Below are 24,605 nucleotides of genomic sequence, written 5' to 3' on the forward strand. Positions count from 1 at the left end.
AAGAAGTATTCTATAATCAAGATAAACTATATTTAATTTTGTGCTACAATCATTCCAATGATTTGTTCAATTTCATCTTAGATTGGGAACATAACCTTTATACTTATAAGGTGATTTAATCTTTCGTGTATAAGCTAAATTCTATACACTAAATCATTTACTATATAAGTAAACATATATGAATACATAATCAATTTAAGTTATTATTAAAATTGAATAAACAATATTTTCATAATAAATATATATCCAAACCTATAGTTAATAGTATATATCACAACACTTCCTAAAAGCAGAAAAATTGATAACGGTACTGCTCAAAAGCACTTCTCCAATTTCGCCAAATACATCAAATTTTCAGAAAAGTATTTTTTCTAACAAAAAAGTAATTTTTAACCTCCAAACAGGCTCTAAAATTTGCAATGATATAAATACCACATATTTTACAAATCTTGAATGACATTAGGCACCAATCAATTACCAAAAGTGCAATGGAAAATGGCGCCTGGAGGAGTTAGAGAATCGAGGAAATTTTACTGAGGAAAATTTGAGTTTTTAGTTTTTCAAATTTGCATAAATTTTAATATTGGTCATTGTGATTTTTGGTTAAACACAATTAATCTTAAATTAATTGATATGTGTATTTTATCCCTTAAATGTGTATCTTTACAAATTTAAAGAATTGTTAAGTGTTAAATTATTTAATTATCAATATGTTATTTAAATTTATACTATTACTCCTTTTTAAGATCAATAATGTTTTAATAAGATTTTTTTGATATCACATATTTCCTATATAGAGAGACAAAAAATATTCGTTTTATTTAAATAGGTATCAGTATTTTCTTTTACAGAATTATAGATTAAAAATATACTTTATCAAATATTACAAGGACTAAAATCAAAATTATCAATAATAAATGAGAGATCATAAGTACAATTATCTCTTTTATTCAAGTCTAATATCTAAATTGATTCCTAATATGTCTTTTTCTTAAAAGGAATCCGATAAATGATGTCTTCCTGCGAAAAAAAGTAACACAAGCAATACTTGAGAAATAGTCAAACAACCGATTGTCAATCCCATGACCGCAAATCAATCGAGACTATCTAACCAACTTGACATATTTTACACTGTCATTTTTGTGTGTTTCAAATAGACTATTTGCTTGCTTGACCAATCTTTTAAAATCTTACTTTAAAAAATACTTTTTCTTAAAAATATTTTTTTTTAAAATTATGTTTTCTATATATTTAAAAAATAACAATTTATTTGACTAATCAATTTTAAAAATATTTTTACCAATATTAGGCAACAATTTGAGCAAGCTTTCAAAAGTGGTTTAGGAAAAAACTATTTTTCTTAGCTTCCCAAAAATAACTTCATCTACTAAAGAAAATACTTATATTTTTAGAAGTTATTTTTTTTAAAAAGAAAAAAAATAAGCACGATTGACTTCTCAAAAACTTCGCCAAATAAGCTACCTATAATATATTTTTGTGGATACTGCCTCAGAAGCGGAGTTAGAAGTTGAAGCAAATTTTAAGACAGAATCGTGATCTAAAGCTAATATACAATAATAAGTAAACTAAAGAAATTTTTTAAAAAGGTGAAAGTTTAAGTTTTGGTATTAAAAAGGAAAAATGGTGGAGTAATTCTAAAGGAAACAGCAGTAGGCCTCTTTTTTTTTTTGGCGTGTGTTTAAAAAAAAAAATGTAGTAAAAATCACAAAATAACGCGTGTCTTCCCCAAGCCCCATTTGCTAGCTTTCAATACAAAAATACAGGTCCATGGAAAAGTCATTGGGTCTGCCCAGTAGTATTAATAATGGAAAATTTTGTGTCTGGATTAAATCTCTACCCTTTGGAAACTCGGAAGTTTTTTGACTGAACAGAGCGGCAAGCAGAAGCAGCAGTATATAAACACTTATTCAGAGAAACACTTTCCTCTCTACCCCATAGCTCCTCTCCACACCAGGTAAAGACTATTTCTCAGAAAACCAAAATTTTTGCTGTGTGAAGCAAATGAGTTTGTTTTTGCTGGTTTTATAACAGATTATGGGGATTATAAAAGATGGTTCAGTATCAGGAATTTTACCCAGTAACAAGGTCTTTGCTGTTCATTACCCTGCTTACCCTTCTTCAATGGAACGTGCCATTGAGACTCTTGGCGGCATTCAAGGCATTGTCAAGGTATTACACATTTTGTTGTATGTACAACTTTTGCAAATTACCCGCATTGGAATTTGAAAGTTCAATTCTTAGTCACATTCTGTGCTATTATGAGTACCTTTTCTTTTAATTCTTTTTTGCTTTGCAAATCCGGTCAAGGAAGAGCAAGTTCATTTAGTAGTTCCACTTGTCTAATTCACTTTCCGGGAGCAGTGAGAACTTAGTTGTCCTTTTTCACCTGGTGATGGTGGAAATTTGAAAACATTCCTAACTGCTTTAGCCCAATAAAAGAAAAAAAAGGACCGAGCCTGCCTCTATAAAGTTACTCAGCTGGTGGTACTAATGGTGCATGTCATAATGGATTCCTTTGAGATTGCTCATTAAATATTGTTTCAAATTCTATTCCGCTTGCTACCCTTTTTCATTACCACTTGATAAAAAAAGTTGAAAATTGATGTAAGTAGTCCTAGGTTTCATGCATTAAGAATGTAACTCATGAGTAGTGGAAATTTACTCCAAAAGAAGCACTTTATGGAGCACCCTGATGTTTGTGAACTAATAGTTATACTAATGGCTGGCTAATTCGCTTTATAGACATGTGGTAAATTTGATGTCAATTAATCTTAGAATCTGATTGTTGCTGACACTCCTTGTAATTTCAGGCTCGAACTTCACAGTCAAATAAGCTGGAGCTCCATTTCCGGCCAGAAGATCCTTATTCACACCCTGCCTTTGGGGAGCTTAGGCATAGAAATAATTTCCTGTTGAAAATATCCAAGACTAAAGTAAGGGATGTCGAAACCGCTGACAGTAGTTGTGGAATATTGATACAATCTTCAGGGAGTCCTGTTAATTGCGAACAAGAAATTTCTCGTGTTGGACATTCATTAGCTGCAGAAAAGGTTAACGAGTCTAGATGTTTTCCTGCTAGTGCTTCAAAAGAAATTGAAGTGCAGAATGCTACTAAATTGCAGGAGCATCTCTCAGCTAATATTGTTTCTCATGTTGCTGAAGCTTATCATTTTAATGGTGAGAACTGATATTTAATGTTAGACCACTTCATGTTCCCCAGTTTGTCTTTCTGCTTTTCTTTGAGCACATATTAACTTTATAATTTCTTGTTCCCCTTTTTTCTTCTGCGTGCACAATTGTGCTGCTTTCAAAGGAATGGTAGACTATCAGCATGTTCTTGCCGTTCAGGCTGATGTTGCCAGAAGAAAAAAGAGACAGTGGGCAGAGGTGGAACCTAAATTTGGTCAGCCATTCTCTCATTATTCCAGCAATTTCAAAATGTGGGAAATCCTCTGTTCCAATACCTAATTTCTTGAGTTTACTGCTTGTAGAGAAGGGAGGTCTTATGGATGTCGATCAGGAGGATTTGATGATTTTACTACCTCCTCTGTTCTCCTTAAAAGATATGCCTGAGGATATTGTGTATGATGCTCTGGCTTGTTAATCTGTTCTTACGGTTTTAACTAACGTTAGACATTGTATACCTATGCACACATTCTTGTTGCACCATGGTTTTAGCAATCCACCACTTCTTACCCTCTCTGTTATGTGTCTCAGTCTGTTTCTCTCTCTCTCTCTCTCTCTCTCTCTCTCAGTTGCTGTTGGTGTAAAAGTTTCTGGTTTTTCTTCTCTTCTCCTCTATTCTCTGTTGTCTCCTACGTTATATGGACTTGGGTATGGATATGTATTTGCTGCGGGCATAAGTATCCGTTGTCGGTAGATTCAACTTTTATCATGATTTTAGAGTATTTTGAGGATTTGCACGTAATACGCATAACAACTGATCGACACAGAGGCAAATGAAGAGTCCATCTAACGTTAGTTGAATCACCACAATCGGTTATGTGATGCAGACCACTTTCCTTGTCTAAGTTAAAGCATTCTCTTTAAGAGAGGTATCTTCCTATTTGTAAATTTCAAACTTTTTGTAATTGCAGATTAAAATCACTTGCACCAAAAAGGAAACAAGAGGTGCTTTACCGGCAAAATTGGGAGGTAATTTTTTCTGCCTGCATGGAGGAATTTTCTCTTGTTTTAAATTCTTTATTTTCAGTCAAATATTTTCTGCAATTTTATTTTAATCTTTCAATCAATTTAACAAGAACACTGCAGATCTTTTGTCATGCTGCCTAGGCAGTAATGCATTAACAAGGAAAGCGTGTCTTCAAAATTCCATGTTTGAGTAATTTAGGGATCTGGATTACCTTTGAAGCATTCTCTTATCCTGCGTCTCCAGTCTAATGGGAATATAATTTTTTTTTTCTTTAGTGATATCTAGCTCTTGAAGGGGAGCCTTGGCGTAACTGGTAAAGTTGCTGCCATGTGACCAGGAGGTCACGGGTTCGAGCGTGGAAATAGCCTCTTGCAGAAATGCAGGGTAAGGTTGCGTACAATAGACCCTTGTGGTCCTGCTCTTCCCCGGACCTCGCGCATAGCGGGCTTAGTGCACCGGGCTGCCCTTTTTTAGTGATATCTAGCTCTTGTTAGTAGGTCATTATTGATCTTCTGCATGTTGCAAGAACCATAATAGGTTAGATCCGTCTAATCTATATGTTAAATTGTGTCCATTCTTAATTCTAGCACTAATCCTACGGCAATAAACAACCGATCAATGCTGTAAAGTAGTTTACTCAATAGTATATTAGTATGAAACTGATGTAAATTCAGTTAACTGTTCTTTCACAAAAAGAAAAAAAAATCAGTTAAATGTTAATGCTGATTTGAAATTAAACCGTAAAAATGGATCTTTGGTACTTGATACTAAGTGGTGTCCAGGCTTATGTGTGCCTCAATCAATTCACCTAGTACCTGCTACCTCTCACCATTGGTAACTCTGCCCACTAGGGAACAGATGGGAAGAAATTATTCTTTTTGTCTCTGCCGAGATTTCGACCTGTGGTCTCCCAAATGTTTGATTTGTTCCGTAACACTTCGGCAAAGCTCCTTTTGTTTCGCATACTTTCTGATATACCAAGATTCCTCTTTTGTACTGCGAACACTTACTCATGTACTTTATACGTAAGTCACATTTGCTCATGTAAAGAAAAATAAAGAAATTAACTGGAAACAAGACAATTTGTCATGAAAAGGAATTCAAATGCATTTTTCCAAATAGTTGAACCGAATATAAGTTAATCTGACACAATGGAAGACAGCAGGGCGCGGCCCTTTCTCGGACCCTGCATGAACGCGGATGCTTTGTGTACTGGGCTGCCTTTTTTTTTTCAATGGAAGAAATATAATTTTTCCCCAATAATGTTTGCTAACCTTGACGAGAAAGCTTCCAGTTCTCTTCTATATAATGAAACTAATCATGAGATATATGTAGAATTATGAAGATTGCAAGAGGGACGAGCACAAGTTAGCTGCAGATTCTTGATACTCTTTAAGAACTTTTTTTGATCAAGTAGACCAAAACGAAGAAAAACCTACACGAAAATACGAATCCCTGCAAAAGTCACCTAATCATCTATACAACAAGGAATTTCATGGGTGCACCAGAAGAAAATAAGGGATCGGATGCTACTCCTCAGCCGAGTAAAGCTCATCTCTACCCCTTCAAAAGCTCTTCAATTTTTCTCTCTCCAAATGACCCACATGATTGCAGGTGGAGCAACATTTTATGCCTTGCGCCTTCTCCTCCTCTCCCACTCTTCCAGCTAGACATCGGTTCTCTTACTGTTCTTGGCATCACCTATGAGGCACCGTACCAACTACACATATCCCCCATCACTACTGGACTGCAATGTAGAAGAAGATGATCCACATCTTCACCTGCCTCCTTACACATGTAGCACCAATTGACGCAAACAACCTTTCGCTTTCTGAGATTTTCGGCCGTCAAGATCCCCCCTCTGGCTGCTAACCAAGTAAGCACACCTTCCTAGGCACCTTAGGAATCCTGATGAATTATATGGAAAGGCGTCCTCCTCCCTAACCAAGAACTTTTCATAGAACGACTTAATAGAGAACACTTTGTTATTCCCCAAATCCCACCTGAAAGTATCATGGCTATCTAATAACGTACCTTGAAGTAAAGCTAGCAATCTTTGGAACTCAGTCACCTCTCAATTGTGGAAATCCCTTCTGAACTTCAAATCCCAAAAAACCTTTTCACCTTGTACGCCCGAATTTGTTGGACTGTCAGCCCCTTTTAACGTGAAACCCTGTAAATGCTCGGGACTTTCTCTTTCAACATGTTATCCCCACACCATTTATGCCCCCAAAAACTAACTCTCCTCCCATCACCTACCCTGAGTGATATATTGCCACTAAATTCGACACAGACCTTCATAATATTCCTCCATAACCCACACCCATAAGGCATATTGACATCTTTAGTTCTCTTTAAGAACTTTTAGTGGCTTTGTGAGAATGCACGGAGAAAAATCTATGTTTGATATTATTCTCTTGTGTAAAAAAACGATACAATGAGCCCTATATATATATATATATATACATAACATGTCCTACTCCTAATACATATGAGATTAGGGTTATTTACTTTTATTTACATAACTATTCTAACACTCCCCCTCAAGCTGGTGCATATAAATCATATGTACCGAGCTTGTTACATATGTAGTTAATTCGAGGACCAGTGAGGGACTTGGTGAAAATATCTGCAAGCTGATCATTTGACTTCACAAACTTTGTAGCAATATCTCCCGAGAGTATCTTTTCTCTGACAAAGTGACAGTCAATCTCAACGTGTTTAGTTCTCTCATGGAACACTGGATTTGACGCAATATGAAGAGCAGCTTGATTATCACACACAAGTCCCATTTGACTAATCTCACCAAATTTCAACTCCTTGAGCAACTGTTTGATCCAAATTAGCTCACATGTGGCCATAGTCATCGCTCGATATTCTGCTTCTGCACTAGACCGAGCAACCACATTCTGTTTCTTGCTCTTCCAGGACACCAAATTTCCTCCTACTAAGACACAATATCCAGACGTAGAATGTCTATCAGAAGGTGATCCTGCCCAATCAGCATCTGAGTATCCAACGATCTGCTCATGGCCTCGATCTTCAAACAATAAACCTTTGCCTGGAGCTGATTTTATATACCGAAGAATGCGAACAACTGCATCCCAATGACTATCACACGGAGAATCCATAAACTGACTCACAACACTCACAGAAAAGGAAATGTCAGGTCTTGTCACTGTAAGGTAATTTAATTTACCAACCAACCGTCTATATCTTGCAGGATCGCTAAGAGGCTCCCCCTGTCCTGGCAGAAGTTTAGAATTCGGATCCATCGGAGTGTCAACAGGTCTACAACCTGTCATTCTGTTTCCTCAAGAATATCTAAGGCATACTTCCGTTGTGAGATCACAATACCTGAGCTAGACTGAGCGACCTCAATACCCAGAAATACTTTAGTTTGCCCAGGTCCTTAGTCTGAAAGTGTTGAGAGAGATGTTGCTTCAATTTAGTAATACCATCCTGATCATTGCCGGTAATAACAATATCGTCAACATAGACGACCAGATAAATACAGAGACTCGAAGCAGAATGCCGATAAAATACAGAGTGATCAGCTTCACTCCGAGTCATGCCAAACTCCTGGATAACTGTGCTGAACTTACCAAATCAGGCTCGAGGAGACTGCTTTAGACCATAAAGTGACCGGCGCAAGCGACATACAAGGCCACGAGACTCCCCCTGAGCAACAAACCCAGGTGGTTGCTCCATATAAACTTCATCCTCAAGGTCACCGTGTAAAAAGGCATTCTTAATGTCCAGCTGATAGAGGGGCCAATGGCGAACAGCAGCCATGGATAGCAAAAGGCGGACTGATGCTACCTTAGCCACGGGAGAGAAGATATCACTGTAATCGAGCCCAAATATCTGAGTATATCCTTTGGCAACAAGACGGGCCTTAAGGTGATCAATCTTGCCATTCGGACCAACTTTGATTGCATATACCCAGCGACAACCAACAGGAATGAAGAGGGACGAGCTCCCAAGTACCACTTGTATGTAAAGCAGACATCTCGTCACTCATAGCCTATCGTCATCCTGGATGAGACAATGCTTCACCTGTAGACTTAGGGATGTAAACAGAGGACAAAGAAGATAGAAAAGCATAATAGGGTGATGACAAACGATGATAACTTAAACCGACATAATGGGGATTAGGATTAATGGTTGTCCGTATACCTTTCCGAAGTGCAATCGGTGTACTAGGAAGAGACAAGTCCGCAGTAGGAGCAGGGTCAGGTGCAGGACGTGAATAAGCTGGGCCTGATGCCGGGTGCGGACAACGATGATATGTCAAGAGTGGTGTTCCTGTGGCAGGGAGTCTAGGAGGAGCCACACTAGACTCCCCAATGGTTGGAATGGGTAAGACTTCTGTGACGGAAGGTGAAGGAGGAGCTATAGTAGACTCCTTAAAGGTTGGTATAGGTAAGACCTCAGATATATCAAGGTGGTCAGAATGGTCATAAGAGGTAAAGAAAGGTTTAGACTAAAAAAATATGAGATCAGGTGAGTAACAACGATATCCCTTCTGAACACAAGAATAACCAAGGAAGACACACTTGAGAGCACGAGGAGCTAACTTATCTTTCCAGGGGCTAAGTTATAAACGAAACAAGTGCTCCCAAAAACACGAGGGGAACAGAGTATAAGGGTGACTGGGGAAACAATACTGCAATCGAAAATCTGATTCTGGATGGGAGATGAAGGCATACCGATTAACCAAATAACAAGCTAGTGAGAACTGTCATCGCCCCAAAAACGCAACGGAACATGAGATTCAAAGTGAGAAGTGTGCGAGCAGCCTATTCTTTCTCTCTGTAACCCCATTTTGCTGAGGGGTATAAGGACAAGACGTCTGATGAATAATTCCTTAAGAAGTCATAAACTGCTGAAATTGAGAGGATAAATATTCTAAGGCATTATCACTGCGAAAAGTGCGAATAGAAACACCAAATTGATTTTTAATTTTAGCACAAAAATTCTGGAATATAGAAAACAACTCAGAACGATCTTTCATTAAGAAAATCCAAGTACATCTTGAATGATCATCAATGAAACTAACAAATAACGAAATCCCAAGGTTGAACTCACTCTACTAGGACCCCATATATCAGAATAAACTAAAGAAAAAACAGATTATGCATGACTCTCAATACTACGAGGAAAGGAGGCTCGGATATGTTTCCCGAGCTGACATGACTCACACTCTAATGTAGATAAACTAGACAAACTAGGCACCATCTTCTAAAGCTTGGATAAGCTTGGATGTCCTAAACGTTTGTGAATTAGGTCCAGAGGATCTGTAGCTAGACATGCCTTGGAGGAATTGAGTGAGTTAAGGTAGTAAAGGCCTTCTGATTCAAGTCTTGTTCCAATCGTCTCTCCCGTACTGCGATCCTGCATAATAAAAGAATCATCAATAAAATATATACCACAATGGAGGGCACGAGTCAAACGACTAACGGATGCAAGATTAAAAGGACAGCTAGGGACATAAAGAACGGAATCTAGAGTGACAGAGGGTAGGGGATTCGCTTGTCCAACTCCTTTTGCTTTAGTTTGAGACCCATTGGCTAAAGTAACAGTGGGAAGAGACTGTGAATACGCAATATTTGACAAAAGTGATTTATTACCAGAGATATGACCAGAAGCGGCTGAGTCCACAACCCATTGTCCAAGAGTACTAGACTGGGAAACACAAGCAAAAGAATTACCAGCAACAGAAGTATCAGTCTGAGCAACAGAGGCTACTTGTGGAGATGTCTGCTTACTTGCTCGATACTGAAGGAACTCATTATACTCCCCTTCTGATAAAGAAAATCCCTGGTTACCTGTAGTCTCAGTTTGAGCAACATAAGCATTTTTGGGTGGGCGACCATGTAAAGAATAGCACACGTCACGAGTGTGTCCAAGTTTATGACAATAAGAGCACTTGGGTCTAGATCTTCCAAAACGACCTCCTCCTCGTCTATTCTCCATAGTATGAGATGCCCGATTGTCCACTGACTGGGATACGAGGACAGATGAGTCAAGTGTCTGTGATGAACTCACTGGGTGACTTGGTGCTGCAGCAAGGCGAAGTAATCGAGAGAATAATTCATCAACTGTGGGGACAGTCGGACTAGCCAAAATCTGGTCACGTACTGAATCAAGGTCATTAGGGAGTCCAGCGAGTGTAAGAACTAGAAACATCTTCTGTCGTTGCTCTTGTTGCTTTTCAATACTAGCAGAAACTGACATCATCGTCTCAAATTCTTCCATGACTCCCTGTACTTGTCCCAAGTAAGTAGACATATCCAATTCCTGTTTCTTCAAGCTTGTCATTCGCGATATTACATCATAGAAACGAGATATGTCATTAGTGTATAAATTACGAGCCTTTTCCCAAACTAAATAATATGTCTGGAATGGACGGAACAAGGGCATCAACTTGGAATCAATAGATCGCCACAGGATACTACATAACTGAGCATCGACCTTCTCCCACAGTGTTTTGGCCTTTTCATCACCTTCGCTAGCCTTTTTTGTTAAATGATCTTGAACTCCTTGACCTTTACACTACAACTCGACAGACGAAGCTCAAGCTAAGTAGTTTGAACCTCCCATTAAAGGTTCTGAGGTAATCATAACACCGGAACTGCCAGAACCCGGGTTTTTAGACCCGAAAGCATCGACTCCCAAAGACATCGTTGGATTATCACCAAATAACAGAAAGAATCAACTGACAACTCGCTGAAACAGATGAAGGAAACACTGTTTTTGCCGGAAAATTACTGTAGCTGCCGGAAAAAATCAGTGTAGTCGCCGGAAAAACTCAAAGTGGTCGGAATTAAAAAAAATAAAATTATGGATAGGCTCGGAATGGTTGGGCGATCAGACTGTCCTAAAGGAGTTTTCTGAAAAAATGGACGGAACGGGCTCCACGCGCCGGCGCGTGGAGTAGATCTCACCGGAGGTTGACTGTTCCGGGCGGCGCGTATGACGGAGGTGTTTGCTGGGGTTTGGTCGCCGGAGGTTGGGGGACCTTGTGGTGGTGTTGGTTTTTGCACAACACCGACGGAATTGTTTTTGACGAAAAATAGCCCTAAAAAGTCACCGGAATTGAAGCACGGCGACGGCTGGGTTTTTTTTTCCCGGATGTTTTCCCACTGTCGCTCTGATATCATGTGAGAATGCACGGAGAAAAATCTATGTTTGATAATTCTCTTGTGTAAAAAAACGATACAATGAGCCCTATATATATATATATATATACATAACATGTCCTACTCCTAATACATATGGGATTAGGGTTATTTACTTTTATTTACATAACTATTCTAACAGGCTTCATGAACAATGCCAGATAATCAATTTCTCTTACTTCTGCTCATTGATCCATTTATTGCTACTCTATAAACAACATAAGGGTAGTCAGTTTCACCTTGTTGTGTCTTTTTTCTCTATGTATTGACTGATTTTTTTGGACATTTCAATTGTTTTTTCAACTCTTTCTTATTTGTCTGCTTACGTGCTGAGGCCATTATGAATTATTTTATCTTCACTTCCCTTAGCATTTCCAGAGCTGCATACTTGACATACTCCATATTCTTTTACTTGACATGCTCCATATGTTCTTCGAACTCTTATCACACTAATATTTTACTGATGAATTTTTATTTCTTTTTCAATGTAGAGGGAGATGGAGCAGAGTCTTAACCTTGATGTTAATATCAAAGATATCCTTAAGTGTCTGAGCAGTGCATCAGTATTAGTTCTGTGTCTGTTGTTAGACTCTGATAATTTCTTCTCCACCTTTCCATTTTCAATGTATCTAAAACAACCCTTGCTTAGAAGCACTTTCCATGACCTATATAAGGGAGACCTCAAAGCTTTTTTTCAACTTTGATTATTTCTTTTGGGATGAGAGAAACAACTTTTTTCATCAATACAAGTAGGATTAATGAGGATTGAAACAGTATCTTGGAGCTACGATACATAGAAAATAGAAGCTCGTGAAAGTACCTTCCAATCTCCTTGAAAGTATCTCTTAAGCTAGTCCATTGAAAACTTTTGTTGCCTTATTTCTACCAAAGTGCACCACGAAAAGGGTACTTTTCCCCTCCCTCTGTAAATTATTGTGATCGATGTTCTTAAGGATATTTCAAATATACTGTATATCAATTAGGATCAGAACAAATTAATTAGGATTATTAGTTTCCTGTAATTATGTAATTCTTGATTTGCTTTCCTAGTTTAGAACATGTATGCTTTACTATTTTAAAACCCTATAGCTTGAGGGAATAATCAAACAGAGTTTCTCTCAATTCTTACTTCCTTGTCCTGCTTTCTCATATGGTATCAGAGCATCTAGTGAGGTTAGTAGACACTGTACAGTGATCAGTGACATATACATGAGAGATATCCTGTTGTCATGGAATTGTCCGGCAACTAAATGCATCTGTTCGAGGTTACTATACTTTCTAGGGACATTGTGCGTGTAGGAGTACCACCAGTAGACTCATAACTTCCTGCAACCCTAGCCAAGAAAGCCCACTACCATAGGGCCCTCCATGCGTGGCATGTGCCTGCGCTGGTGCGTGCAGGCTTTTCCAGCCACATCCCAACCACGGTTTTCACTCTCGGGGGGTCGCGTCTTGAATTCGACTCCGCCCGCCCAGGTTTCAGCTTGTTCTGTTGCTACAGCGAGGACAAGTTTCGCTTTTCCGGCGAGATCAGCTTTTTTTTCTTCTTTTATGCACTGGTCAGGCATCCTCTATTGTTGAAGTGCAGCAAATGGGAAAATAAGCCCTCGTACTTCATGTTTTAAGGTGAAAGAGTTTGTTGGCTTGGTAAAATCATGGTGGGAGTCATCAGCAAATAATACATTGGGAAGCTCTTTCATTACTAACTCTGCTGCCACTCATTAATTGCACTTTTCTTCATCCCTGAAGAGAAGTCTACTGAAGATTATATTATCTTGAAAAGACGGATACTTGACATCTTATTCAACAAAGACAAACACATAAAACAATAAAGTCACTCTGCAGTATGATGGTATTGCAGCTGCCTGGTTGTTCTGCTTAACATTCATACAGATTCCTAAACCAGTGGATTGGGAAAAGCACATACTTCAGGGATCAGAAGATTGGAGACGGCAGAAGGTGGTATCTGAATTGTTTGAAGAGCGTCAAATATGGGTCAAAGAATCATTAGCTGAGCGCTTGCGTGATGAGGGTCTGAAGCTTGGAGAGGGCAGGATCAAAAGGTAGCATATGAAATTCTTATACAGTCTTCACTTCTATCATTTGGATTAAGTCTTGGAAATGATACTGTTCATAGTATAAATTTTTGGTATATCTCTGTCATTATGCAGGCTTCTCTTTAGAGTAGCATATTACTTTTCGAGTGGGCCTTTCCGTAGATTCTGGATAAGGAAAGGTTATGATCCTCGGAAGGATCCTGAATCCCGCATGTAAGAATGAAACAGTAATCTTTTCTTGTAATCTTTTACTGCTACTTATCAAAGAAATGTTTTCCTTGTGGATTTCACTTAGTTATATTTATTCACTAATGATGATTTCTGAGCTTTGTCCCCCTTGTCCCTGATTTATTAGAGTTTTTGTCTCATATGTCATCGAAAATGTATCTTTCCACTTGCTTGTTAATAGTTCTGTTGTATATACCCATGCAAACCTTGGGAAAACAGTAAATTTTTGCTTTAAGAGGTGGCATCTGCAATTGAGAGAGAGGTTAGGAGAGGGTGACAGAAATTCTATGACTGCACACATTTTAGTTCGCGTAAAATATTTTCGAATATAGATTACGAAACTGACCAAATTTAGTTGATTTATCCTAGAGATGGAATTTCTATCCATTTTCTCCTTTGTTCCCCTCTTTATTTGTCCCTTCCAATTTGTCTTCTTCCTCTGACATAGAGCTGATTCCTCTTCCCCACAAGTGGGATCAACCAAAGGTGTGTGATCCATTTGTATCTAATTTGCACTTTTCTTGTTCTTGTGTTGCTTAAGGTACTTGGAATCAATTTTAACACGTTAGTTTTAGGTGCAATTTTTTCGAACTCTTCATTATGCTTGTGCTTACTTCTTGCAATTTGTTTAACAGATACCAGAATATTGATTTCCGAGTGCTCCCTGAATTACGAAGCTACTGTGAGAGTCATGCGTCTTCTGGGTACTGAATCTGCTCACAACTTCATATCACTTATGTGTTTCTTAGAATTTAAATATCTCTATGAGCTCTCGGTAGTTGAGAATGCTGTAATCTTCATCTCACATTGAACCTTATCCGTCTTCGAATTTATATTATCTAAAACTAAAAGAAGCTTGCTTGGTGCGCGAAGTGCACTTTCTGGCTTTTTCCGAAGTACCTCAAGATATGTCCTATAGGTCTGGTTTCAGATGGGAAATGTATTACAAGCTCTTTAAATAGTTAGGTTTGGTTCAGATGGAAAAGGTATGCAAGTTATTTGAGTTGTGTTCTGCTGACTAAACTGGAGTAAATTTTGGCGAGTTATTAAGTTAAGTAGATTGATAAACATTAATTTCCTTTAGCTTATTTAGCTAAAGTTAACATGAAAACGACAATCATGTGGCTAGCCGTGTGGTGCATTTAGAATTGCTATCATTTCCTGTCTTCATGATCTATGAATCATTATGAGGAGCCATATGTTTAGAGATTGCGCTGTAAAACTGCCCCTTGCTTTTACAGTGGTCATGGCCGCACCGAGTTTCGGTTCAGAGAGCATCTAAATTACATTCAAATGAAAATGGTCAGTAAGAGATATTACCTCTCAAAATCAGTCCATAGACTTTAAGTTCTCACTCGTTGCATCAAGTAAGGGGATAGGAGAGATGCGGTAGGAAATACGAGTCTCGCCTGCCACCCATCGTCACCCAAAATTTTTGTTATCTGTTAGTAGCGGTAAAAAGTCAGAGGACCATAAGGATACAGCTTGAAACGACTTGCTTATCTTTTCTTTCTCTATCTTTTGATCAAACTAATTTCTTGTGACTAGCAGTGGCAAACGGGCGGGTTGGGTCGGATATGGTTCGGGTCGGAAACGGGTAATGAAAAAACGGATCAATTATCCGACCTGAACCATATTTAATACGGATAAAAAACAGGTTAACCGGCGGATAATATGGGTCCATGACTTCTTGTATATGATCACTTTTGGGAGAATTCTTAGTCTCCTTAACTTGAGGAACCCCCAATTTGAGGCTTTACAAACGTAAAAGTTAGACCCATTGGTTATCCATTGGTTACTCATTGGTTATTCATTTTCTAAATGGATAATATGTTTCTTATCCATATTTGACCCGTTTTTAAAAAGTTCATTATCCAACCCATTTTTTAGTGGATAATATGGGTGGTTAACTCTTTTCTTTTAACCATTTTGCCACCCCTACTTGTGACTAACTCAGAAGTTGAGAGAAAAATAATTTCTCTATATTTGTATATTTTGATCTTGCTTGAGTTGGTCAAACAGTCAAAGGGCCACCGCAAGTAATAGTATAGTACTAAAAGGATTATATAGTTATTGACATAGAGGGATCTTGTAATTATGGGAAACTTCAAATGTTTCAAGTAAAAGTCTCTTAAATTTTCTTTTCAGTTAGTCAAATATCATTTCATTTATGCCAAAAGAGGGCCAAAATATATATGTACAATGTAAGACTGCATGCTAGTCTTGATCTTTTGACAAACTGTTCCTTTTTACACCAAATAAGTGAAATGAAAAAAGAAAGAATCCTTTACAATCCTTGAATTCTTGCTGATAAATGGACCTTGAGCCTAACTGAACCCCAAAATCTAGCTTATGAGGTGAGGATTGCCCAAGACCATATAAGGAGACCAAGAAACCCAAATCCCACCGATGTTGGACTTAACACCCCCCTCCCCCTCACGCCCAGTCTTGCAAACTGAAGCGTGGACATTATAAATGGAGGCCCAACATCTGTAACAATAAATTGAGATAGGCCTGGCTATGATACCATAATAAATGGACCTTGGGTCTAACTCAACCCCAAAAGCTAGCTTATGAGGTGAGGATTGTCCAAGACCATATAAGGAGACCAAGAAACCTAAATTCCATTGATGTGGGACTCAACACTTGCCATTGCCTTGAAATCCTGCTGTTCTTTCCATTCCACATTGTCAACCAAAAAGGCATAATGGCTACTAGAATGTACCCTGTTAGTTGAGGGAATGAGCTGCGGTTTCCCTACATGATTTTGGGAAATTTTCAAATTAAGAGATAGCTTTTAGAGTTGAGTTATACCTAATGTCCATCTTCTTTACAGATACCGCAGCCAAACACATCACTATTATGGATTTACCCAATGTTGAGGTCTCGTGTCGTATTCTCCATGCTCCAGATGCCATCCCTAAGCATTCCAGGTGTGGTAGAATGTCCCGCTTAGTTGAGGGAATGGGATGTTGCCTTTTTATATGGTCTCAGTTAAACCTAGTTTATGAGCTAGCTTTTGAGGTTGAGTTAGGTCTAAGGTCCATTTTATAATATGGTATTAGAGCCGACCATTCCTAATCTTGATTTACCTAATGTTAGGCCCTCATATTATATCGTCCACACTCCAAATGTCCAGTTCCGGACATGCATAGGGTGTTAGAGTGTCTCATATTAGTTCAGGAAATGAGATACTGTCTCTTTATGTTATTTTAGACAATCCTCACCTTACGGCTAGTTTTTCAAATTGAGTTAGCCCCAAATTCCATTTTCTTAACATGATATTAGAGCCATAGCCATCCTGTTATGTTTTAGAATTTTGGGCCTTTATGTTATGTATGCTCTAGTTGTCCAAGTTCGAGCGTGCAAGGGGTTTAGAGTGTCTCACTTTGATGGAGTGAATGTATTGTTGTCTCCTTTTACAAATTTGGGTAAGTTTTACCTCATGGGTTAGCTTTTGGGGGAAAGAGTTAGACCCTAGGTTCATTTTCTTTACAATGGTATCTTTATTGCTGCTTTATGTGATCGAGCTTCCTTAACCTCCAACTTGCATTGTGTTCGGGTGAGGTATGTGTTTCAGTTTTATTATGAGAATACCCCTGCCCAAAATTCTGAGGCCACTCTATGATGCAACACTAAGTGATCGACATCTTTCCCTTATTGTTCACCCGCAATACCAACTTTCAGAAATTCATTTCTCTAGAATGTTTAATCAATGGATTGCATTTCATTAACATGTGAAGAAATTAACTTAATTCATTTTTCCTTTCAATTTGCCTTTTTTGCTCCCACTTCAGGTTCACATAAGTATTAAGGTGTTACTTGGGAAGTGGTTATGGAGATTTGGCGTACAGGAGAATGCTTTTGGAAGAGGTGATTGTGGAGAAATGTGGGGTTTTGGGATGGGGAGGGAGAACCAAAAATATTACACTCCCATATGGGTATGGGTTATCGAGGAATATTTTAAAGGGTTAGGAAGAGTTTAATGATAATGTATCATATATGGTGGGGATAGGAGTAGAGTGAGTTTTGGGGGACACAGATGGTGTGAAAGTAACATTTTGAGTATTACTTCCCCTAACATGTACAGTATTTCATTCCAAAAGAAGTTGTGAATCCATGGCATGCTTGTTGATTAGCATGATTTCAAGAGTTTTGATTATATTTAGGAGATTGTTGATTAGCATTATTTCAGGGAGATCTGATTATACTTAGAATATTTAATTTTATTTGATTTGATTTGATAGCTGGACTGATTTTATATATTTTTTCCCCCTTAATTAGCATTAGGAGCTTTGTATAAATTTCCTTGCTCATGGAATGTAAACACACACAAAAATACAATAAGCCTTTTATTCTTCTCAAAATCTACGTGGTATCAAAGCCATTGCTGCCTTTTTGAGGTGAATTATCTCCCTCGCAGCACTAGGATTTTGTTTTTATCAAAGAGATCGAGTTTTCTCTCTCTTAATGGTTGTCGGCAACACAAACTCCTTTTCGTCAGTTTTTTTTGGAATTTTCTTTTCTATTGGGATCGCTGGAATTTTCCGAGCCTGTCCCTACCAGTTTTGATTTTACTTAATCAGAGTTAAGGTTCCGCCAAGACAGATTTGGTTTCCGGCAAGGCATATTATTTTTCAGCAATTTTCTTCAAATTTCCTTTTGATTAGGCAGAAAATATGGAGATATTGAGACTGCTCGCACACTTCTCATTGAGTCTGATATTCCATTGCGTTTTTGGGGCGATGCAGTTCTCATAGTTTGTTATTTGATTAATCAGATGCCTTCATCTCTCATCAAGAATCAGATTTCGCATTCAGTATTGTTTTCCCGGTCACCCTTATACTCTCTTCCCCCTCGTGTTTTTGGGAGCACATGTTTCGTTCATAACTTAGCCCCTAGGAAAGATAAATTAGCTCCTTGTGCTCTCAAGTATGTTTTCCTTGGTCATTCTCGTGTTCAGAAAGGATATCGTTGTTGCTCACCTGATCTTCGTAGGTACCTTATGTCAGCTGACGTCATATTTTTTGAGTCTAGACCTTACTTTACCTCTTCTGACCACCTTGATATATTTGATGTCTTACCTATACCAATTTTTGAGGAGTTTACTATAGCTCCTCCTACACCCTCAGCCATAGAAGTCTTACCTATACCAACCGTTGAGGAGTCTAATGTTGCTCCTTCTAGATCCCCAACCACAGGAACACCACTCTTGACTTATCGTCGTCCACTCCTAGCATCAGGCCCAGCTGATTCACGTCCTGCACCTGACCCTGCTCCTATGCAGACTTGTCTTCTCCTAGTCCACTGATTGCACTTCGGAAAGGTATACGGACCATACTTAATCCTAATCCCTATTATGTTGATTTAAGTTATCATCGTCTATCATCACCCCATTATGCTTGTGTCTCCTTTGTCCTCTGTTTGCATCCCTAAGTCTACAAGTGAAGCGTTGTCTCATCCAGGATGGCGACATGCTATGATTGACGAGATGTCTGCTTTACATATTAGTGGTACTTGAGAGCTTGTTCCTCTTCCTTCAGGTAAATCTATTGTTCGTTGTCGTTGGGTTCATGCAGTCAAAGTTGGTCCGGATGGCCAGGTTGATCGACTTAAGGTCCGTCTTGTTGCTAAAGGATATACTCAGATATTTGGGCTCGATTACAGTAATACTTTCTCTCCCATGGCTAAAATAGCATCAGTCCACATTTTTCTATCCATGGTTGCTGTTCGCCATTGGCCTCTCTATCAGTTGGACATTAAGAATGTTTTTCTTCATGGTTATCTTAAGGATGAAGTTTATATGGAGCAACCACCTGGTTTTGTTGCTCCAGGAGAGTCTAGTGGCCTTTTATGTCGCTTGCGCTGGTCACTTTATGGTCTAAAGCAGTCTCCCTGAGTCAGGTTTGGTAAGTTTCAACACAGTTATCCGGGAGTTTGTCATGACTCGTAGTGAAACTGATCACTCTGTGTTTTATTGACATTCTGCTTCAAATCTCTGTATTTATCTGGTGGTTTGTGTTGACGATATTGTTATTACAGGCAATGATCAGGATGATATTACTAAGTTGAAGCTACATCTCTTTCAACACTTTCAGACTAAGGGTCCGGGCAGATTAAAGTATTTTCTAAGTATTGAGGTCACTCAGTCTAGCTCAGGTATTGTGATCTCACAACGGAAGTACACCTTAGACATTCTTGAGGAGACATGAATGCCATGCTGTAGACCTGTTGACACTTTGATGGGTCCTAACTCTAAACTTCTGCCAGAACAGGGGGAGCCACTTAGCGATCCTGCAAGATATAGGCGGCTGATTAGTAAATTAAATTACCTCACAGTGACTAGACCTGCCATTTCCTTTATTGTGAGTGTTGTAAGTCAGTTTATGGATTCTCCCTGTGATAGTCATTGGGATGAAGTTGTCCGCATTTTTCGGTATGTGAAGTCAGCTCCAGGCAAAGGGTTATTATTTGAGGATCGAGGCCATGAGCAGATCGTTGGATACTCAAATGTTGATTGGGAAGGATCACCTTCTGATAGACGTTCTACGTCTGGATATTGTGTTTTAGTAGGAGGTAATTTGGTGTCTTGGAAAAGCAAGAAACAAAATGTGGTTGGTCGGTCCAGTGCAGAAGCAGAATATCAAGCAATAGCTATGGCAACATGTGAGCTAGTTTGGATCAAACATGTTGAAAATTTGTTGAAATCAGCCACATAGAACTTGTGTGTGAAAATCAAGCTGCCCTTCGTATTGCATCAAATCCAGTGTTCCATGAGAGAACTAAACACATTGAGATTGAATGTTACGTTGTCAGAGAAAAGATACTCTCAGGGGATATTGCTACAAAGTTTATAAAGTCGAGTGATCATCTTGCTAATATTTTCATTAAGTCCCTCACTGTTTCTCGTATTAGTTACATATGTAACAAGTACGGTACATATGATTTGTGCACACCGGCGTGAGAAGAAGTGTTAGATAGTTATGTGTAATTAGTCCTAGTCCCACATGTAGTAGGAGTAATAGGGCTCATTGTATCATTTTAATACATCAATAATATTTTTCTCGTGTATTATTTCTCCCGGTTGCTAACTTCTTTTCTGCAGGGCTTCTTTCTAATACTTTTTTCTTTGATATTCACATCGCTTAACTAGGGTAGAACTAAATTAGTGCTGAACTAGCCAACATGATCCTCATACATAAACCTGATTTGATTTGGTCTAATGGATAATGATAGCCAGCTAATCGGCTTTTTTATGCCGTATTTTCTTTTTTTCTGCAGTTTGAAACATAGATGGGATGATATATGTGCTTTCCGTGTTTTTCCGTATAAATGTCAGATATCATTGCAACTTTGTGAACTCAAGGACAACTACATTCAACAAGAAATCAGAAAACCCTCAAATCAAGAAACTTGCGATGTATGTTATCATTCAGTAAAATATTTCTTTTCAACAAGCTATTGTATGCTAGACACTTTGATGCATGGATGGTTTGTGGTGCTCGTGATGCCCTTGCTTTCGTCAAATCAGAAACCCCATTACCATTTAGTTGTTCAGTAGGATTGAAGTGTATGTTGTCCACTATGATAATGGAAGTATGTAACTTTTTGCTGTATACATAGTAAATTCTTGTCTACTATTTGCTTGGAATAATAAATTTATGATGGTAGAAAACTAATAAAATAATGAAGTAGTTTCTTAATTAATGGATATGTTGTTCCGTATTTTCTTTGTTTCTCACTTAGGGACGAAGCAGAGTGATGCTTCGACTATTCACTTTATCTCAATAATTTGTTGTCTCTTTGAAAAGGCAGGACAATAATGTTTCTAGAGTCCCGCAGTAATTCTGCATATAGACTGTAGACTCTTTCTTGAATCTAAAACTTCTGGATACGTTGATACCATGTTAAGAAAATGAATTTTGGAACTAATTAACCCCAAAAGCCAAAATTTTTGCGTATTTGACCTATGGAAAAGAATCAAGGCCCGCAGGTGAGGAAACGTGCTGAAGATATCATTAAATACATAAAGTGTGTCTTAGATGGGTTGGTGACACACTTCAACATGGTATCACAGCCAAACACGTCCCCGATATTGTGTTACCTTTTGTTCTTCGCCGCTTTCTGGTGTGCTATGATGTTAGATTTCCAAATTGGTTGAGAGTATAAATTGTAGTCCTTTTATATGGTCTTGGACAATCCTCACCTCACGAGCTAGCATTGGGGCTTGAGTTAGGTCCTATGTCCATTTTCTTAATATGGACCAGAGTAGAAAAATCCTAAGTTCTAAGTCTTCTTGAAGACAGGGTTTAGTTAGCTAGCTTTTGGGCTATAGCACACTGCACACAGTTGGTCACATGGCCCACTTGAAGGCATGGGTTTCTTGGTTTCTAAATTGGGGCGGAATACGTGAGGCTGGGGTCACTAAGTCAAACTTATCCCTGGTGTTGTGTTACTTAATGTTAGGCACCACTATGTTATCCATATTCCAGATGTCCAGTTTTAATGTGCAGCTTAGGGTAGAAGGGGAGGGAGTGTTAGAGTCCTACATTGATCGAAGGTATAGTTGTAGTCTCTTTATATTTTTTTGGACAATTCTCACCTCTGGTGCTAATTTTTTGGAGCTGAGTTAGACCAGTGGTCTATTCTCTTAAGTCTGAATAGCTCTCATATAGCAAATTTCATGTTTGCCTTTCCCCATGAAAGTTCAAAAAGACTTTTGCGATTCATCTGTCAATACCAATTGAGTGAGTGGAGAAATGAAAACATTATCTTTGCGATGATAACATATTTGCGTGTGTGCATACTCACACTCATTCATTCTAAAAGTCATATTTCTGCTCATGAGATCTCTTGTGCTGAAAGATAATCAAATCTAACTATTGACTTGACAATCTTGAGGATTAGAAGTCAATCTGGTTCAGGAGAGAAGCAAACAGATTTGTCCACTAGAGACTGATTGTTTAGTTTTTTTATTTTATTGTGCTCACGTTCATGTTATCTCTTGATACTTCTTTTTCACCTTGGTCTTTTTCTTTATTTCTTTATTTTTGGTTTTCAGATTGAATGTTTTACTGTGAACATTTTAAGTATATCCTACATGCTCTGCCTGGTGCCTTTTTCCTTGTAATTTCTCTGAGAGGATGTTAACAACAGATTATAGGTGGAAAGGACAGATGATTTTGCCTCTTGGGGGTTTGGGCCCTGGGGGTTTTCCTTTAGTAACTCACTTCTTATGTACTTAAAACAATTCCGATTTGCATAAATGTAGTTATCTTTGTGTATTCTGACTAATACTTGAAGCAATCACCAATGGTACTTCTCTTCTGATAATTTTATTTGCAGAATACAACAGGATGGTTCTCCTCTCATATTCTTGATTGCTTGAGACTGTGCATTGCTGTGAGATTTATGTCAGTATGCCCTCATCCCGATGCGGAGTCTTTACTAAAAACTGTGTCTGCCCGCTTTGAGAAGTCGAAGAGGATTCACACTTGTGTGAAAGTTACAAGACCTGAAGAGCAAGGAAAAGTCCATAAAGGTTGAAAACAGTTGGAGTTATTTGTAGTCTATCATGAATCTTAAACATTGACGTAATTATCTATCATGAAATTTAATTGTTAATGTAACTAACTGTCGTATTTTCTAAAACTCCTAAACTGCAAATATCAAAGCTAAAATTATCCCTAGAGCTGATTTGCTCTCTGGAGTACTTACAGGCTTCCAGATTTTACCTTACTTTTGGTATATTTTTATCTTCCAACTAGTTGTCATTATAGTCACATCGGACCCTTTACTCAAGTTTTTCTCCTATAAATTCCTTGAAATGTCAGAAGCTGAAAACAATGAAGTCGATGACCAAGCAGGAAACAATGAAGTTGATGAACCTGATTATTTAGAAGACGATGAAGATGACTTTGAGGATGATAATGTTGAAGATGAGATGGATGCATACGAACCTCTTGACCTTGTAAGATGATATTTATATTTGAGATGCATTCATAAGCAATTTCTGGTAAGCATCCTTCTCATTGTTAAGTCAACTAATGCCTTGTCTTCTTAGGTTGGCCAGGAAGGGGAGGTCTCTATACATGATGATCCACGTATCCTTGGAACAAAACCATGCTCAATCAGACTTATTATGTCATTCTTCTCTTATGCTTACATGCTGATGGATGGTATTAGTTGAATGATCAGCAAACCTGCAAGAGATTTTCAAGAAGTATAGGAAAAACGATTCTTCTAGGAAAATTTGCAGATACTCATCCTTAATAATTTTGTTTTTTGTTCTCACACCCTGACAAAAGAAGCAGGAGAGCAATTAATAAAGAAGAACTAGAGGGTAGAATGCTGTAGTTACATGAAGTCTAGATGAAAAGTTGTTGTCTTAAAAAGATACTCCCTCCGTTTCAATTTATGTGAACCTATTTCCTTTTTAATCCGTGCCAAAAAGAATGACCCCTTTCCATATTTGAAAATAGTTTACCTTTATGCAATGTGCCCCATTTTACACCACAAGTTCAAAAATCAACTCTTTTTTCTTAAACACCGTGCCCAGTCAAATAGGTTCACATAAATTGAAACAGAGGGAGTATAAGTAACTATCTGCAATAGTTTACATGATATTGAACATAAAGGTAGAGGGGAGTAGCTAGTTTCTATTGGAAAGCTTAGCAACCGGTCTAGTCAATGTCTTTTTTCTTAAGAAAAAGAAGAAGATAACAGTGGGGTTTGGACGAACTTGCACACCTATGTTATATCAGCTACCTCAACCAGCACAAGTGTTGGATAACTCTGTCCAAGGCTTCAGTAGATGGGAAGATTTCACTTAGTGACACCTATGTTATTCAAACCTTGGTTGAGATTGTCACTCTAGCTCTTCCATCTCCTTGGGCCCAATCTAGTAAAATCTTGTAGAGTCCTGGTTTAAAGCCTAGTTCTAACAACCAGAAGAAACTAGGG

The 24,605-nt window shown here is 38.2% G+C and overlaps 1 protein-coding gene across 3 annotated transcripts in view; it reads left to right on the forward strand.

The window, feature by feature from the left end:
• LOC109227083 (general transcription factor 3C polypeptide 5-like) overlaps positions 1,757-24,605 on the forward strand; it is a 44,267-nt gene continuing 21,418 nt past the window's right edge. The window contains exons 1-14 of one of the 3 annotated variants that reach the window (XM_019392091.1): positions 1,757-1,975; positions 2,053-2,190; positions 2,832-3,198; positions 3,335-3,424; positions 3,513-3,603; positions 4,119-4,176; positions 11,850-11,892; positions 13,250-13,421; positions 13,530-13,628; positions 14,279-14,347; positions 20,925-21,063; positions 22,989-23,184; positions 23,477-23,613; positions 23,716-23,746. In XM_019392091.1, the coding sequence (XP_019247636.1) occupies positions 2,056-2,190; positions 2,832-3,198; positions 3,335-3,424; positions 3,513-3,603; positions 4,119-4,176; positions 11,850-11,892; positions 13,250-13,421; positions 13,530-13,628; positions 14,279-14,347; positions 20,925-21,063; positions 22,989-23,184; positions 23,477-23,613; positions 23,716-23,746 (1,627 nt within the window). In that variant the 5' untranslated portion in view covers positions 1,757-1,975; positions 2,053-2,055. The other 2 variants (XM_019392088.1, XM_019392090.1) reach the window with 2 other exon arrangements.

This window comes from Nicotiana attenuata, chromosome 6 (genome assembly GCF_001879085.1).
Source record: "Nicotiana attenuata strain UT chromosome 6, NIATTr2, whole genome shotgun sequence".
NCBI classification, from domain to species: domain Eukaryota; kingdom Viridiplantae; phylum Streptophyta; class Magnoliopsida; order Solanales; family Solanaceae; genus Nicotiana; species Nicotiana attenuata.